Below are 19,836 nucleotides of genomic sequence, written 5' to 3'. Positions count from 1 at the left end.
GAACCTGCTCTGAGCGAGTGGGAATATGAGTGAAGTGTTCTTCATTGTGTCCTTCACCGAGTCCACGTGCTACGCCTGAACTAACGTCAGTTCAGAATCCTTGACTTATTAGCTGACTCAAACATTTTATGTACACGTCACTTGATTCCACTCTATTGAAAATAGACATTACCCGTATTTGCGCTAACCGATACCATAAAGAGTTTTTTCCTCAATTACACTCTTATTTTTCTCGCTATGTTTGTTGTTCCAATGTATTCGTGCGCCAGAACTGAGTTTTGACGTTTAGGATAAGAACAACAGGCAGAGTGTAGCTACTATTTAAAAAAGCCCGGGATTACAAATGAGTTTTGCTAAAAAGATTTTTTTCTTCTAATTCTTGCCAAAAAGACCTATCATCACGTTACGAGGACAATTTAAAATGTGGTAATCCCACTATGAATCTATCTATCTAAATATAGAACTTTGCATCTGTCGGGCTCACACGAAGAAATTGGCTTGCTGCACTCCTGGTGGATATTGTTATAACTGTTGATCATATCTACACAATGACAATAAAAGGTTAGCAACTGATAAATAACATGTGATGCCTAGACTTTTATTCGAGTTTTGAATACTCAGCTGTGTCTTATACATGCACCTGAACGAAGACGTTTCTTCCAATTTCCAATAGCTGAAGGGACGGTGTAAATCCAGCTAGGGTCCTTGCAAGTAGCAACAGTAATTAAAGTGTCCATGGTCCCCAGTATGGTAAAATACCTGCTGTTGCTGGGGTTTTCCAGCCCATTTTTACATTGTATTATCTTGCGTTATAGTATAAGGTTTTAGATCCATACTAGTTTTATATCCCCATCTGTGATACACTAGTAGTTTTACCGTTTATCGTCAACACTTTTATAGCTTCTAATACTACTGTTAATTGGTACCGTCACGGTATCGCTGAAGTATGGCTCACTAACTCACTGATTGCTAAATTGGGTGGCTGGCTGAATGATTGCTAAATTGGGTGGCTGGCTGGATGACTGCTAAAGTGGGTGGCTGGAGGGGGAGGGGATAGGTACAAAATTTCAGTCTGTATATTGGCTCTCTATCTCTCTTCGGCACATACTCATTACATTCACGTTCATAAACGAGTGTCACTGGGTATTTGAGCTGTTGGTATATCCACATTATTTTATGGATTGTTCATAATGTCCTTTATTAGTTTTCAATCAGAAATTATTGCTAATTTTTACCAATGAAGATTCGGGTTATCATCAGAAATCTATGTTTAGATTAACAATCGACTAATGGGGTCGGACAGTCAGGCTCGCTGACGTGGTAGATACATGTCTCCTTACCCCATTTCCGTCGATCGATGCTCTTGGTGTTGGCCACTGGATTGGCTGCTCCAAACTATATAGCTGGAATGTCGCTGAGTGTGGCGTAAAACTAAACTCTCTCACTTCAAAAAATTCCAAATGACTTTCCGAAAGCACAATGTCAAACTGTCTCCATCTGTATGCACTCGTGTGGTCACCGTGTCTCTAACCTGATAGCCTCGAAAGTCCACCACTCCACAGGTCAAGACCTGTTGACCTACAGAAACCGACAGCTGATGTTGAGTCAAGTGCATCTTTGACGTCCTACGCGTATCCACGTATCTTGCGAACGCTGCATCTGCATGGCCTCTGGGGTTCATATATAGGGAGGAGTTGGTGTTAGAAGTCAGTGTAATACCTTCACTATGATGTTGTGTCTCCTTGTCGCAGTCTCCGTAGCTTATGCTGGTGAGTACAGATACCCAGTTCCCTGTAGTTGCTACTAAGGTTTTAAAACTTCCTAGCTGGTACTTGTCATTCAACAAACCCTTTCTTTCGAAGGGCAATCCTGACTAGGATGAAGTTCTTTGCAACATTTGGTAGAAAGAAGTTTTCGTTTTTCCTTGAAAGATTGCATATAAAGTTTTCCTTTTGCCTTGAAAGACGTGATCGGGTTTTACATGATTCTTCTAAGGATGTGTGATAGGTTTTACATTTTCTCTGTAGGACTGGATAAGGTACATTTACCTTGTAAGAGTGGATATGAAAAGGTTTTACTTTTATCGCGTAAAACTGGATGTGATGAGGGTTTACATTTATCTTGTAAGACTGGGTGTGATGAGAGTTTACATTTCCCTTGTGAGACTGGGTATGATGAGGTTTTACATGTTTCCTGAAGGACAGGGTATGGTGTGGTTTTATATTTTCTCTGTAAGACTACATTGTCCTTATTTTTCACATTCTCTGTAAGACTGAAATGATGACCTTCTACCTTTTCCTTGTAAGTCGTCGTTTATGCTATGGGGTGTCCCTTGTAGCATGAAGCTGGCACTTAATGTTTTAAGCGTACACTGTTCACATATTGAAGGTAAGACTTCAAATTCTGTCATAAGATATTCAATAGATCATTTTGACCATTAGACAGCAGAACATAACTGGTTGATTAGATGGAACAATGCTTAGTGCTGTCCTGTCAGACATGTTTTTCGATTTAAGGAAACATGCTGAAACCTAGGAAGCAAGTTCCTTCAATACATCTTTTTTATGAAAACATAAATAACTCAAAACAGGATACTGCGATTATAACACACACGAAGGGGCTCCTAATATCAGTCACAGGAACGAGTAAAACTGTCCGTCATATACGTCAGTCTATATATCCATTGTAACATGATTGATGACTCAATACAGGATACTGCAGTTATAACGAACTTAAGGAGGTTGCTTATGGTAGGTACCGGAACGGCTAAAAGGAATCTTCTAAATCCAGACGGTGTAATCTGGTTTTGTCCATTTTGCGGACTATTCTCTGAGTCCCGGCAAAATTGTTCTTAATTTGTCATTAAAGTCATTAATCCGGACTCTCACAAATACAAATTACGTACTATATAATAATGAGAACAATGCTGACTCTACTGTACGTTCGTTAGCTAAATTTATAAATGTGTTTCTCCTATATATCTATTACAACAGGATTAATACTGGATACTGCATTTTTAATGAACTCAAAGAAACCACTACTTCCAAAACTATTCGTTATGTTTTACTCTGTACAAGCGCCTTAAAATGGTAGTTTATTCTCAATGCTAGTGGAATACGATGATGCACATTTTGCACGATAATAGTCATATGGTGTTCTTTAAACAAGAGGAGAATCAGGGTTGGACTGTTACAACTAAATCAGTGTATAAGTTTGGTTTTACACCGCTTTTAGCAATATTCCAGCATTTTCAGGGCGAGTGACATCACAGGCTTCAATAGTTTTAACCACTAAGCTAACACACCACCCTGCAGCTAAATGGGTTGGGTGGTCAGACAAAAGACGGACTTATTCGGCGTAGAAATACCCACGATTTGTAGACGTTGTCAGTCCTTGGTGATTCATGTTTGAAGTGCATATATTACACAAACTTGTACTGAACAGCAAAAGAAACGTAACTGTGACTTTTAGTCGTCTGGTGTTTAGATAGACGACACGATATGACTTATATCACATTTCATTTTTTGAAAATTGCGTTTCTTATGTTGTTCAGTATATACTGTAACTACAACATATCAATACATAAACGATTATCCTATGTTTCAGCCGCTGCCCCCTCCCAACGTATTGTTGGGGGATCGAACGCTGTACCTCATTCTTGGCCATCTCAGCTTTCCCTTCGTCGACAGGGAAGTCACATCTGTGGAGCGTCCATCCTGACAGCCAACTACGCCGTGACCGCTGCCCACTGTGTGGAAAATCAGTGAGTAACACCTCGTAATACAACTATGCAAAAACTTAAATTGTAGATTCACAATATTAGACGCTCAACTGTCATTTCAATAGTTGTAGACTTTAGAAATTGAACAATTGTACATTCATAATATGAGACACTCAGCTGAACTGTGAATAACTGTAGATTTTAGGACTGGAAAGGGTGTAGAGTCATAGTATCAGGCACTCCTCTGTCATGTTAATGGCTGTAGATTTTAGAAACTGAAGGACTGTAGATTCATGACATCTGACCCTCAAGTGTACCGTTAATAAATGAAGATTTTAGGAATAGAATGATTATGAGGTCACAGTGATCCATGATCGCACGTTGATAATTGCTGTGTCTGAGGGAAGCCAAGTATGTACCTGTAGCAGTTGTGAAATCTTTGCCACATTAGAGAAATGCTATGGATGGTTGTCTGGAAAGTTGAAACTTGCATGGACATCTATTTTTGTAGGAAAGGAGGTAGGGCATTTTTGGAACACTTGAAATTTGAGATAAATTAAATGCCCCTCGCCCTTACCTCTTTATCATTGATGAGGGAGTATAGTTTTACGCCTCTTTCAGCAATATTCCAGCAATATCACTACAGGGGACACTAGAAATGGGCTTCACACATTGTACCGATGTGGAGAATCGAACACTGGTGTACAGCGTGGTAGGCGGGCCCTCTAACCATGAGGCTATCTCGCTGTTTTTTCCAGTCTCTTGTCTTTTATGCAGATTTTTTAATCACCTGGTGCAGAAATAACAGTACTTTTTGAAGAAACTAAGAAGTAGGTCAGCGACCTTGTACTGCGCTTTCATTAGCTTTACTCCATTCTTGACCCAACAGAACACATGAGATGCGTGCTGGGATTCGAACCCCCCAAAATGTCGTTGAATACAGTCACCGTACCCACAACGTTGTTTTACACCACAGAAACAAACCATCACCAACGTAAATAAAATCTAAATTCTTCATGATTCTTTACGTTTTAATTAATTATATTTTTTCATTGTTTTCTTCCAGAGTTCAGTCTGACATGTCAATCGTGGCAGGTGGACACGATCTTCAGAATCCATCGGACTTCCAGCAGCAAATCGACGTAACCTACGTCATGGTATGTTTGTTTTGCTTTGTTGTGGCGATCTGTAAAGAATCGAGTCTGAACCAGACAATCTAGTGATCAACATCATGAGCATCGAGCAGTATAACTGTGAACCAAGGCAGCGAGTCTGGCCTCCCGTTTAGGGAACTGGAATGTTGTGAGGTGACGAGACAAAACACTGTAAATAACCGTTTTGCCGGTTTGTTGTCAAAAGAACGACATTGGCAGCATTTCGTCTGTTACTTCACGCCAATCCAGTTCCGCTCAGTCACAAACAGTATCTTAATAAAGACGAGGTTAATGTGTAAGCGTGGCGTCAAGTTCCCCTGATTCACCCGCTGAACAGCTGCTGAATGGAAAGGTGCGACGTTTGTGAAATCAATGAAATCCGTGTGTTCAATCAACGCTACCTCTGAGGAACTCCGCCAATTCCTTCGGCTGCATAATCTTCCAATGGCGTTTCATTGATGTTACGTGGTCTCGATGAGGCGACGATGGTGCTGGACCTGCAACAATGCACAAGGTTGACACACTGACCATATCTCTGCCATTGCATGGTTATATTATGTAAATGTGTCTGAAAAGTACCAGGGAACGTTGTATATAAAATGTGATATTTTAAATTACTCCTTTGGCTTGTTTGTTTAAGGCGTTGGGTTGTTGTTGTTTTTTCTTGTTTGGGTTTTTTTTGTTTGTTTGTTTGGTTTTTTTTAGGGGGGGGTGTATGTTGCTTTGGGGAAGTTGTTGTTGCTTGGGAATATAAAGTAGTCAGTGTTGAGCATCATTGCCATCACAAAACAAGCGAACGTTACACAGTGAAAAGGTGTTGATTTCACAGTAAATGCAGAGTATGTACAAGTTTTTCAAATCACCACTTTTCGTCAAGTGACACGTGTATAATTACAGCACCCGAGCTACAGCGGCACTGCCCTCGGATTTCCGAATGACATTGCTATTCTGAAACTGGCCACACCCCTCCAATGGAATGATGGCGTTCAACCGGCAAATCTGGTTCCTGATGACTCCAAGAATTTTGCAGGGGAAAGTGATTGCTTCATCACCGGATGGGGAAAACTTGGAGGTGAGAATTTTACAGTCCTTTTGTTTTGTTGTCCATGAGAAAGTGGATGGAGCGCCTGGTGGGGTACTTGTTGCTACCCTGGCTGACGCTCATTTGTGTCATACCAAAGGATGTTAAAACATGGCACTTCCTGTTAACTGGCCTAGCGTGCAGCTGTGTTAAACTAAAAGATGTTAAAACATGGCACTTCGAGTTCGCTCGTCACGCCGAAGACCCTTGTTCTAATCCCCACATGAGTACAGTGTGTGAAGCCCTTTATGGTGTCCCGCACTGTAATAGTGCTGGAATATTGCTAAAAGCGGCTTAAAACTTAACCCATCCATTTGTTTGTTTAACGTCGCAAGTTTGTTTCATTTTATTTGTTTTCCTGGTTAAATCTATGTTCACACGTACTTTATTCTTGCAAACAACCGACATGCATATACTACCTATTTTTGTGTATCATTCGTTTGTAAGTAAACATGCACCTCAAATGCTACGGAAAGCGGCCGGGGTTGTAAATCAAATTCAGTTCGAGTCAGCTAAGATCAGTTCAGGTAAGCTGTATGACGCCGGTCTGTAAGCAATCGAGTCTGGACGAGACAGTTCAGTGATTAACATCTACTCAACTGGACTGCGATGACATGCATCAAGCAGGTCAGCTAGACCGACACGTGCAGGATATGAACGCCGCTTTCCTTCAACAAACACTCACTTTGTGTGACAACTGTGTCAGAGACAGGTTCAATTGGGACCGCAGGGTCTGCTTTTCATTGACCTACAGTACTTTGAGATACCTTTCACCATCTGATATTTGTCATTTAGGATCTGAGTCTGGAATTCCCGACATTCTGCAAGAAGTCCAAACCAACGTCGTGAGCAACAGCGCCTGCCAAAGTGCCCTCGGCTTTTTCCCTGGTCTCGGCCTCTCCGACAACCACGTCTGCGTCTACGACAGCGTCAACAAGGCCACAGGAGCATGTAATGTAAGTGGAAACAAATTCACCAAGTTTTGTATTCATTCACGAACTCAACCACCTGAAGCAAACCGGAATATCATCAATTTTATGGGTGGTGGAGTTGCCCAATGTTTAAAGCGTTGGCTTGTCACGCTGAAGACCTGGCTTCGAGTCCCCACATGAGCACAGTGTGCTTTCTTGCGTTCCTCGCTACGATATTGCTGGAATATTGTAAAAGGCAGCGTAAAACTAAACTCGCCCTCTCATTAACACTAAGGTCGTCTATATCCGTTCTCATGCCGAGAATTTCATAGAAAGACGTCAAACAAGCAGTGTTGTTATTGCCAAATCGTATTAACATGAAGAAGGTACGGGTATCTTCAACTGTTTTATGGATATCTTAACTTCTGTTGACAATATCTTGACCGGAAATAAAAATATCTTTACTGCAATTAAGATGACCTGAAACCAATCACAGCTATATCAAATTTAACCAATTTTAGACATCTGCAATATGACTCAAGACATCACGAAAGAGCATAACCCCTCTTTGGAAACTACTATGGAAACTGGAAACTACTATGCTTTGAATTGCGTGTGAAATCAGGGATGCTTGTTTGTTTTATTGGTGCCTAATCTACCCTCTGTTGACAGGGAGACAGTGGTGGCCCCCTGGTGTGTATGTCAAATGGTCAGTACACCCTGATTGGCGTCACCTCCTGGGGTCTGTCCGGCTGTGCTACTGACGCCCCCAGCGTCTACACCAGAGTCTCCAAGTACCTTGACTTCATCAGGAACAACTCCGACTTGTAACCATGGAAACAAATAAAACACGTTTCTGACAATGCTGTTTTGTAACCATTAAACTGCATCAGATTGACGTCGAGGTTCTCGTGTCAATCATCATGCTGCTTCTTTGCACAACGTAAGTCTCTATGGTAACAGATAATGGTTTAATTGACCATTTCTAAAAACATATAAATATCCCCTAACATACTGACGTTTTGTACTGTTCTTTTATCCAGACTTGCGTTTTTAAAGGTGAATGCTATCGTATTTTTATGTATGGAAAATTACATACTAAAAGTCAGCTTCCGTAATTACGTGGTAAAATTAACTCAGTCACTATTCTCTTGAGTGAACATTTGAATGCATCACGTATTTTTAATTCGAAAAGATTAAAACTACTGGACAAAATAATTTAGGGATATTGTTTTTTTATGATTGATATTTCATCAGATTGTTAGTGAATAAATAGATCATTATTCATAATTTTAAAATTTACATAAATCCCTACCTATTTTTGTCCAGTATATTTCCAGTTTATCAAGTCAAGAACATTGCATCACAAGAACATTGTGTATAAAACATACACTGGAACTGATTATTCGCATGTGTTTTGCGGGACAATAAACTACAATTTTATACATGCATAACACTCGTCTGTCTTTCTAAAGAGAGTAAGCTGAGAATCGATATACTGAGGAGGCTTAAGTGTTTACCTCTGTATGATATACGAGACATTAAATTTCAAAGGGTTTCGTTACATATACAGACACTGACAGATGCTCTAGATTCGAGTACGTCTTCAGGTACCAAACTGTCCAATCAATTCCTGGTCAAACCCAAAAATTACATTTGCACGATTTTGTTGACTTTCTAAGAGCATATATTCCTATTGTTTTCAAAAGATTGTACAGAAACATTCGTTGACTTTCTATGTGCACATTTTCCCATTGTTTTCAAAAGACTGCACAAAAAATCGTTGACGTTCTAAGAAAATATGTTGTCCATTGTTTACAAAAATTGTACTAAGAAATTCATTAATTCGTTGACTTTCAAAGAGTATATTTTTCCACTGTTACATCAGTTTCAAGTCTCATTGGCCAACATGAGTGCCTCTCAACCACGAAGTCAGGGTCATTTGAGTTTCAGAAACTGACAGATGCAGCTCATTCACCGTACACGTCAAATGTTCCACGTGTCTTGTGAACGCTGCACCTGCAGGGCTTCAGGTCTTAGTATATAGGGGTACGGAGTCAGTCTGGTCAGCGTCTAACCTTCATCATGATGTTGTGTCTCCTTCTCGCTGTCTCCCTGGCTTACAGTGGTGAGTACAGATACCCAGTACCTGGTAGTTGGGACGAGAAAGGCACTGACCACTGAACAAATCTATTCTTTGAACGGAAACTATTGGCCTTTAGGACGTAGTTTACATTTTCCTTGTAAGGCTGGGTATGGTAAGGTTTAACATTTTCCTTGTAAGAGTTTGTATGGTGTCGTTTCACAATTTCTTTGTAAGACTGTGTATGATGAAGCTTTACATTTTCCCTGTACGACTGGGTGTGATTGCGTTTTACATTTACATTGTAATACCCGGATTAGACGACGTTTTACAATTCTCTTGAAAGAGTTGGTATGATGACGTTTTACATTTACCTTGTAAAACTGGGTATGATGAGGTTTTACATTTTCCTTGTAAGACTGGGAGTGATGACGTTTTACGTTTACCTTGTATGGTTGGGTATGATGAGGTTTTACACTTTCCTTGTAAGATTGGGTGTGATGAGGTTTTACTTTTACCTCGTCATACCTTTATCGCGTTGTGTCTCCCCGCTGTCTCCTTGACCTACGGTGGTGATGCAGATAACTTCGCCCAATACCCAAGACCATTTTGCCGTGTAACAAGGCTAGCTACAAAGCCCTTGACTCCACACCACACGGACATGCTCTCAGCGCATACAGCATGATGGGCATTATTGTGATCAAGAGTGCCTGTAAAGCGCCAGATGGTTCAGCACTCCGGGTACCAATTTTTTGCTGAATGAACAGATGAAATTTGAACAAACTTGCCTTAGTTGAGACCATATGCAAGCTTTATGGGGCAAGACTGAAGACCAAGTGACTCTCAGAGGTCAATCTATGAGTTACCCATTCAAAACTCTCCATGACCACGGTTGCTTAATTTCAGTTTATTTGTGGCATGGTCTCTTAGACTAATGCCTAGGCTCTGAATATATAAATCTGATAGTAACAAATAAACCTATTTAAACTTAAAAGGGCCCATAGCGAAGCCGGAGATTTTGAACCCGAGAGAATCTAGACTTGCTTCTTTAAGACTTTATCACCGCTGAGAGGACACGGCAGTAGGGAAAATATAGTGGTTCAGGGACTGTGAGACAGACTTCTTGGCTCTATGCACAAGACAATACGCCACCACCAAATATAGCATTATAAACTCTTTATGTACGGGCTATTTTCGTTTGTAACGATGACGGGTTTGGTGGTAGAGCGTTCCATGGAAGCGAATAATGCGGTACCCGCTGTTTCAGCCGCTGCCCCCTCCCAACGTATTGTTGGGGGATCGGACGCTGTCCCGCATTCTTGGCCGTCGCAGCTTTCCCTTCGTCGACAGGGAAGTCACATCTGTGGAGCGTCCATCCTGACAGCCAACTACGCCGTGACCGCTGCCCACTGTGTGGAAAATCAGTGAGTAACACCTCGTAATACAACTATGCAAAAACTTAAATTGTAGATTCACAATATTAGACACTCAACTGTCATTTCAATTGTTGTAGACTTTAGGAATTGAACGATTTGACTGTACACTCAGCTGTACTGTGAATAGCTGTAGATTTTAGGACTAGAAAGGGTGTAGATTCATAATATCAGACACTCCTCTGTCATGTTAATGGCTGTAGATTTTAGGATTTAAAAGATTGTAGATTCATAATATCAGACACTCCTCTCTCATGTTAATGGCTGTAGATTTTAGGAATTGAAGGATTGTAGGTTCATGACATCTGACCCTCAAGTGTACCGTTAAAACATGAAGATTTTAGGAATAGAATGATTATGAGGTCACAGTGATCCATGATCGCACGTTGATAATTGCTGTGTCTGAGGGAAGCCAAGTATATACCTGTAGCAGTTGTGAAATCTTTGCCACATTAGAGAAATGCTATGGATGGTTGTCTGGAAAGTGGAAACTTGCATGGACATCTATTTTTGTAGGAAAGGAGGTAGGGCATTTTTGGAACACTTGAAATTTGAGATAAATTAAATGCCCCTCGCCCTTACCTCTTTATCATTGATGAGGGAGTATAGTTTTACGCCTCTTTCAGCAATATTCCAGCAATATCACTACAGGGGACACTAGAAATGGGCTTCACACATTGTACCGATGTGGGGAATCGAACGCTTGTCTACAGTGTGGTAGGCGGGCCCTCTAACCGTGAGGTTATCTGGCTGTCTCTGTCAGCCTTTTGTCTTTCCCGCAGATTTTGAAATCACCGAGGGCAGAAATGACAATACTTTCAGAAGGAACTAAGAAGTAGGTCAACGACCTTGTACTGCGCTTTCATTAGCTTTACTCCATTCTTGACCCAACGGAACACATGAGATGCGTGCTGGGATTCGAACCCTAAAATCTAAATTCTTCATGATTGTTTACGTTTTATTTAATTATATTTTTTATTGTTTTCTTCCAGAGTTCAATCTGACATGTCAATCGTGGCAGGTGGACACGATCTTCAGAATCCATCGGACTTCCAGCAGCAAATCGACGTAACCTACGTCATGGTATGTTTGTTTTGCTTTGTTGTGGCGATCTGTAAAGAATCGAGTCCCAACCAGGCAATCTAGTGATCAACATCATGAGCATCGATCAATATAACTGTGAACCAAGCCAGCGAGTCTGGCCTCTCGTTTAGGGAACTGGAATGTTGTGAGGTGACGAGACAAAACACTGTACATAGCCGTTTTGCCGGTTTCTTGGCAAAAGAACGACATTGGCAGCATTTCGTCTGTTACCTCACACCAATCCAGTTCCCTTCAGTCACAAGCAGTATCTTAATAAAGACGAGGTTAATGTGTAAGCGTGGAGTCAAGTTCCCTTGATTCACCCGCTGAACAACTGCTGAATGGAAAGGTGCGACGTTTGTGAAATCAATGAAATCAACGCTACCTCTGAGGAACTCCTCCAATTCCTTCGGCTGCATAATCCCCTCAGTCACAAACAGTATCTTAATAAAGACGAGGTTAATGTGTAAGCGTGGCGTCAAGTTCCCCTGATTCACCCGCTGAACAGCTGCTGAATGGAAAGGTGCGACGTTTGTGAAATCAATGAAATCCGTGTGTTCAATCAACGCTACCTCTGAGGAACTCCGCCAATTCCTTCGGCTGCATAATCTTCCAATGGCGTTTCATTGATGTTTCGTGGTCTCGATGAGGCGACGATGGTGCTGGACCTGCATCAATGCACAAGGTTGACACACTGACCATATCTCTGCCATTGCATGGTTATATTATGTAAAGAACCAGGGAACGTAGTATATAAAATGTGATATTCTAAATTACTCCTTTGGCTTGTTTGTTTAAGGTGTTGGGGTTTTTTTTGTTGTTTTTTTGTTTTTTTGTTTTTTGTTGTTGTTTTTTTGTTTTGTTTTTTTTTGGGGTTTTTTTTTGTTTTGTTTTGTTTTTGTTTTTTTGGTTTTTTTTTTTTGGGGGGGGGGTGTATGTTGCTTTGGGTAAGTTGTTGTTGCTTGGGAATATAAAGTAGTCAGTGTTGAGCATCACTGCCAGCACAAAACAAGCGAACGTTACACAGTGAAAAGGTGTTGATTTCACAGTAAATGCAGAGTATGTACAAGTTTTTCAAATCACCACTTTTCGTCAAGTGACACGTGTATAATTACAGCACCCGAGCTACAGTGGCACCGCTCTCGGATTTCCGAATGACATTGCTATTCTGAAACTGGCCACACCCCTCCAATGGAATGATGGCGTTCAACCGGCAAATCTGGTTCCTGATGACTCCAAGAATTTTGCAGGGGAAAGTGATTGCTTCATCACCGGATGGGGAAAACTTGGAGGTGAGAATTTTACAGTCCTTTTGTTTTGTTGTCCATGACAAAGTGGATGGAGCGCCTGGTGGGGTACTTGTTGCTACCCGGGCTGACGCTCGTTTGTGTCAAACTAAAAGATGTTAAAACATGGCACTTCCAGTTTGCTCGTCACACCGAAGACCCTTGTTCTAATCCCCACATGAGTACAGTGTGTGAAGCCCTTTATGGTGTCCCGTACTGTAATAGTGCTGGAATATTGCTAAAAGCGGCTTAAAACTTAACTCATCCATTTGTTTGTTTAACGTTTGTATCATTTTATTTCTTTTCCTGGTTAAATCTATGTTCACACGTACTTTATTCTTGCAAACAACCGACATGCATATATGACCTATTTGTGTGTATCATTCGTTTGTAAGCACCTCTAATGCTACGGAAAGCGGCCGGGGTTGTAAATCAAATTCAGTTCGGTTCAGCATAGATCAGTTCAGGTCAGCTGTATGACGCCTTTTCTGTAAGCAATCGAGTCTGGACCAGACAGTTCAGTGATTAACATCTGCTTAACTGGACTGCGATGACATGCATCAAGCAGGTCAGCTAGACCGACACGTGCAGGATATGAACACTGCTTTCCTTCAACAAACACTCACTTTGTGTGACAACTGTGTCAGAGACAGGTTCAACTGGGATCGCAGGGTCTGCTTTTCATTGACCTTCAGTACTTTGAGATACCTTTCACCATCTGATATTTGTATTTTAGGATCTGAGTCTGGCCTTCCCGACATTCTGCAAGAAGTCCAAACCAACGTCGTGAGCAACAGCGCCTGCAAAAGTGCCCTCGGCTTTTTCCCTGGCCTCGGCCTCTCCGACAACCACGTCTGCGTCTACGACAGCGTCAACAAGGCCACGGGAGCATGTAATGTAAGTGGAGAAACATTCACCAAGTTTTGTATTTATTCACGAACTCAACCACCTGAAGCAAACCGGAATATCATCAATTTTATGGGTGGTGGAGTTGCCCAGTGTTTAAAGCGTTGGCTTGTCACTCTGAAGACCTGGGTTCGAGTCCCCACATGAGCACAATATGTGAAGCCGCGTTTTGGCGTTCCTCGCTGCAATATTGCTGGAATATTGTAAAAGGCAGCGTAAAACTAAACTCGCCCACTCATTAACACTAAGGTCGTCCATATCCGTTCTCATGCCGAGAATTTCATAGAAAGACGTCAAACAAGCAGTGTTGTTATTGCCAAATCGTATTAACATCAAGAAGGTACTGATATCTTCAACTGTTTTATGCATATCTTAAATTCTGAGGACAATATCTTGATCGGAAATTAAACTATCTTTACTGTAATTAAGATGATATGAAATCACAGCTATATCAAATTTAACCAATTTTAGACATCTGCAATATGACTCATGACATCACGAAAGAGATTACCCATGATAAACTTCCATGCTTTGAATTACGTGTGAAATCAGGGATGCTTGTTTGTTTTATTGGTGGTTAATCAGTTTCTCCTCTGTTGCCAGGGAGACAGCGGTGGCCCCCTGGTGTGTATGTCAAACGGTCAGTACACCCTGATTGGCGTCACCTCCTGGGGTCTGTCCGGCTGTGCTACTGACGCCCCCAGCGTCTACACCAGAGTCTCCAAGTACCTTGACTTCATCAGGAACAACTCCGACCTGTAACCATGGAAACAAATAAAACATGTTTCTGACAATGCTGTTGTGTAACCATTATACTGATATATTCCGTCAAGTATTTACATATACATCGGTTTGGCTGTCGTCTCGATCGTCATGCTGCTTCTATGCAAAACGCAAGTCTCTAAGGTAACAGATAATGGTTTAAATGACCATTTCTAAAAATATATAAATATCCCACTAACATACTGACGTGTTGTACTGTTCTTTCATCTAGACATGCAATAAACGTAAATAAAACATAATCCTGTCACGCTGACTGTGCACCCTTTTCTTGACATAACCGTAGCCTGTGATGGCACCTTATGGTTAAGGCATCCGCTCTTCAACCTGTAGGGCCTAGATTTTCGAAGCTGCCTTAGTGCTAAGACAGTCGTAAGTCAATGTTAATGTATGGCACTTACCTAAGATGCATGGCATCTTAGTGCTAAGAGAGCTTCGGAAATATAGGCCCAGGGTTCTATTCCCCACACGTGCACAATGTGTGAAATGTGCACAATGTGCGGTGTAAAACCATGATCACTCACTCGCTCTGAGGGGGACAGTACAGTGGGTGTTCATTTCGGATATCGAGAAATAAATTTCAACTGCTGCCATTTTTGTTTCGTTATTGTTCCAGACATACAAATGCATTTTAGTATTCTCAACTTTACTTAATGATCTTAAAAATTTCGACAAAAAGGTTTTGGATTCAATAAGCTCCTTTTTCTTCAGTAGCCCAAAGCTGAACAGGAGATTTATGATCCTATTAATAAATGCAACAAATAGTCTAGTCATAGCCAACGACCGTAAATATGCCATGTGGGGTCAATCACGTGTTCACTTCATTAAGGAGGTCAAGGTCAACGTTACATTCGGTAACACATAGACGGGTAACTGAAAATGGAGCTTTGACAAAAATTCACGTATTTAGTATGAAGTCCGGGTCAGAAAAACATGTGATTGAACTGATCAGTCACGTTCCATTTGGTTTGCTACACAATAAATAAGGACAGCGCCTTACAACTTAATCGATTACATCCCGTCTTGTGATAGGTGGGGGATAAACCGACACATATATAGGTCAAAAGAACTTAAGGGTTACTCAATTAATTCATGTTACTGCAGATGCCTTGAAAGTATCCGGTGACCCTAAACCTGTTACGGGCAGTATAGATAATGAACAAAGGTGGAAGGGTCACAATGCAGAATTAGTGTCTCCCAAAGTGGAGCAGTATTCACGATGTGAGTCACTGGATTGTTTGATCCAGATTTTGTTTACAGATCGCTGTCAAATAGTTGTTATATCGCTTAGAGCTGCAGCAAACAACACAAAGACCAACACTACATGATTAGTCATATTGCTAAGAGCGGCATAAAGCTAAACTCACTCACTGTACTAAGAGGAATCGTCACTGAAACACGTGAAATGTAAGATATCTAAGTACATAAAAGTGCACGTAACAAATATGAACATTACAACACGACTGTTGGAATCATATCGCGTTTGATAATAAGAATTCATAACAAACAAACCGAGAATGATATTGACAATATGGATTTGATGAGTATATCAATTGTATCTAATGTACCACATGTTATATCTGGGAAAACACTTTCTCAGTCAAATAGAGGTTCTATCATATTTGTTGGGATGAGGGTGTGTGTTTGAATCCAGGATGGGACTCAACCCAACAAAAGTACCAGAATAAAGGTAGTGAGAAGGGTAATATCAAATGAAATATGTGTTACATTTGATCACCTACTAAATGGCGTGTATTCATAGATTATGATATAGCATGAACTGTACATGTTTTGGGTAGGATATATCAAAAGGTCTTTGTCGTTTTCACAACAAAAAGTTGTCAAGAATGTTTTGCCATATGTAAGCAGAAGAGCAGGATTTGCTACATTCATGCACAGAAGCACACATAACTTCGCTGAGTTTGAATGTCAGTTAAAGGGAACCTTTGTCGTTTTCAACAGAAATACAACTAGTATGGCCAACGTATGGTATAGTCGCATTACGAAATAGTCCATATAACCTGTGTTGAGGTGTCCCCAGGAGAAGTGGGATGCTGAAACGCTGGTTTCCCTCTGACATGAAAACAGATGCTTGAAAATTAGAAACTGTTTCTGCTGGTGCTTCTTTCTGGGTATCTATGCACTGTTTACCGGATATTTAAGGCCATGTAAGACGGAGTTACAGTACCTCTAAGTTGTGTTCAGTCGGTATATACCTTTTATATAGGCCAAGTAAGATTGAGCAGCAGTGTTCCCAAGTGAGTATGTTCTATGCTTGTTTGCCAGTCCAATGATGATCACTTGAATAAATATGTTTAAACCAAATAGACTATACAGCTTATACAAGGAGTTGAAGTGATTTTGGCGTGTCGGTGAATTGACACGGGGGTTTATGAATGTAGTTGATGTTATTTGTCGTTCCCCTGTTAAAATCTACATTAGAATAAAGAGAACTTCGAGGAGGAAAGTTCCAGTGTTCATTTTCTGTCGTAACTGTTGACTGCAGAAAACTGCATCCTGGTTCCCGGGGCCTGCAGCGCTGCGCACCGACACTGACATCGGTAAGGACTGCACAATGACGGCGTTCCTGGTGACTCGTCATATATTAGGCAAATCGGAGAACGGGTGGTTAACATTGTTTTGCGCATTTTCATCGTTACTATAGCAACTTTTACGTCATCTGAACAATGTCCATCGTTTCTGTTACACCAGGAAATCGATATTTTAAGACGTTTGAAACAAGAAAGTCCGCGTTACATGGGCGAAATGTTCACACACACGCACGCACACTTGCAAACAGACACTATCTTTATATATCTATGTTGAAAATATGTGTTGTATATATTGTGATGCCTGCAAGGAAATAAAGTGATAGTAACCAAATAATATAAATCGGATATCTGCTTTGACATTTCGTGTCAGTTCGTTATTGTCAAGAAACTGAACTGTAAATGAACAATCACTTTAATCAAATATCTCTAGCATCTTTATATTAGCAAATCTGAGGACACCAACGTCGCCGATTATGTCCTGCAATTTTCATAATTACGCGATGGATCTAGTGGCCGCTCTGTATAATAACCAGGAAAAAAACATTTAGATCCACATGATTGGTGTTGAATGATAATATGGTTGTTTCTGATATTTTGCCAGTGAAAATCCGGGTCAGAACTAATCTTCAACCATCCATGCTTCTCGTAAGAAGCAACAAAGAGGATCGGGTGGTCAGGCTCGCTGACATGGTTCTTCAAATATTGATGGATGCTCATGCTGATTGTCTGGTCTAGACTCCATTCCACGCCCGCCATGTAACTAGAATATTGCTGAGTGCGGCGTTAAAGAACAAACCAAACCAATCAGAACAATGATACAATGTACCGGGTATGTAACGCCAAGGAGGAGTGAGCTACAGTGCCCCAAGCTGTGTTCATTGTGTACAGAGAATTTAACGCCAAGCAGGTGTGAGCTACAGTGCCCTTCCTGTGTAGGCAGTACATTCTGGATAGCTAGGCACCCAACTGCAGCCAACAGTGCTAACTGCTATGTGGCGGTTACAGTGACATTTAATGTGAATCTAACACGTCTGAATACCCCAAGAAGAGTTTTGTACAGTCAGCAGTACTTAAAAACATGCGTCTGTTTCGGTTTCACCGACTCTACCTCAACAATAAGTGTTTTACTCACATTCATTGTTCATGACGTTTCCCTTGGGGACACAGGAAAAGATTAACTACCGTTAAGGTAGGCTCATTTTTCTGTAGTCAGCATAAAAAGTCTAACCACCCCTAAATGTACCCCATTTGCCAGCGCCTTGCCATTGCTATTGTACCTAAGGTAATGCTGGTCACGTGCTTTACCAGCATCACAATATGGCAGCTAGATCGCTTGGCGATTCTCTCGAATTAGCAGCCTTCCAATAATTAATCATAATTTAACATATTGATGAACCTTGATGGTGCAAATACACTGATTGCACTGAATTTGCTTATTGATGTCTGTGTTCAAGAATAGACATTCTTCAAAAACTCAAAATCTGGATGTCGGTCGAGTTGCTCTTATTACGGAAACTTTATATTGGGACCTTCTAACGTCCGTTTTGCTTCCCTCGTTGATATTTTTCCTCACCTTAGTATCTTATTTATGTATTCAGACTCAGAGTTCATCTCGTTTCATTTGAATCTAAACGGAACATATTAGCTCTTTTTAATCTGAACATCTGCGTTCAGGGACAGTAAAATCACTTCCGTTTCCTCAATCACCAACATACTGTATTCAAAACATTCAGCAGACATGATAACAAAAATGCAATGATTTCCCGGAACAGTTAAAGATTCCAGTTACCAACACCAATCATCAACTATTGGTAAAGAGGTGTTCTTGCTCATAGGCCTTTACTGAGCAAATAAATTCCGCTATAAGGGAGCGATATCCAGATGATCCATCAACCTGTATTCAACAGGTCAATACAATTGTCAGTTGTGTAGTAAAGGCTTGTACGTGATTGTATATTCTCACTGTGGAAATATATTAAAGGGTGATGTATTCAGATCATTAGTCAAACAGTATCCCTATCTCACCGAGTACCTCTTACACCAAGTGATGGACGGTCTCAACATCACCTTGATCAGATGTGCCGACGTGTCTGTCCAGCTTCTGTGGCCTGTTCTGGTCTTCGGGGTCAACCTCTTCCTACTCGGGTTAATTGGCAACTGCTTGGTTCTGTGCACATACCATTGTCACATACCTCCAAATATCTATTGACTTTTTGTCAAATCCTTAGCGACGTTTGACTTGTTCAGCATCTGTGTATGTCTTCCAGTTTCGTTCTACTTCACTTTCTTCATGCGTTCCAATAACACGCCTCACATGTGAAAGTTCATGACGTTCATGAGCAGTTTCTCGACCATCACCTCGGGCATCCTTCTGAGCATCATCGCATATAAGCGTTACAGGAAGATATGCCATCCTCTTGCCTCACAGGTAACCCATTCGCTGGCTAAGAAATTATTCCTCAGATGCAGCATTACTGTGCTTATGCTTAGCACACTTGTCCTCTCTGTTGTGAGTGACAGTCACAACAAACTAACTCCTGGTAACCAAAGCACCGAGTTTCCAGAGTGTGACTACAAGGAAAAATACAAGCGGGACGGAAAAGCTTTAATACTCTCCGTCAGTACAAACACAAGGTACATTGGAATAGTGTCTTTCATGGAAATAATGTACAATCTCATATGAAGAACCCTCGTCAATCAATATGATTCTCGTCAATCAGGCTTGGTACTTTCCTTGCGTGAGCGCCATTGCCAACCCCTTCATATACAGTTTCTCATCAAAGCTGTTCAGAAAGAGGTGCAGAGACATTCCCATTTGTCATGAAGATGCATGTGATACAAAATCG

At 41.0% G+C, this 19,836-nt stretch overlaps 2 protein-coding genes across 2 annotated transcripts; both read left to right on the top strand.

The window, feature by feature from the left end:
* The first annotated feature begins 1,715 nt into the window (after positions 1–1,715).
* On the top strand, positions 1,716–7,730 carry LOC137281809 (fibrinolytic enzyme, isozyme C-like). Its single transcript, XM_067813432.1, has 6 exons — positions 1,716–1,769; positions 3,607–3,763; positions 4,788–4,878; positions 5,773–5,947; positions 6,752–6,912; positions 7,540–7,730. The coding sequence occupies exons 1-6, from the start codon at positions 1,727–1,729 to the stop codon at positions 7,696–7,698; spliced, it is 786 nt and encodes a 261-aa protein (XP_067669533.1). The 5' UTR covers positions 1,716–1,726; the 3' UTR covers positions 7,699–7,730.
* Positions 7,731–8,941: 1,211 nt separating this feature from the next.
* LOC137281799 (fibrinolytic enzyme, isozyme C-like) lies at positions 8,942–14,688 on the top strand. Its single transcript, XM_067813420.1, has 6 exons — positions 8,942–8,995; positions 10,218–10,374; positions 11,376–11,466; positions 12,584–12,758; positions 13,489–13,649; positions 14,262–14,688. The coding sequence occupies exons 1-6, from the start codon at positions 8,953–8,955 to the stop codon at positions 14,418–14,420; spliced, it is 786 nt and encodes a 261-aa protein (XP_067669521.1). The 5' UTR covers positions 8,942–8,952; the 3' UTR covers positions 14,421–14,688.
* Positions 14,689–19,836: the final 5,148 nt, after the last annotated feature.

Source organism: Haliotis asinina, chromosome 1 (genome assembly GCF_037392515.1).
Source record: "Haliotis asinina isolate JCU_RB_2024 chromosome 1, JCU_Hal_asi_v2, whole genome shotgun sequence".
NCBI lineage: Eukaryota > Metazoa > Mollusca > Gastropoda > Lepetellida > Haliotidae > Haliotis > Haliotis asinina.
This window is presented reverse-complemented; position numbering and strand designations above follow the sequence as displayed.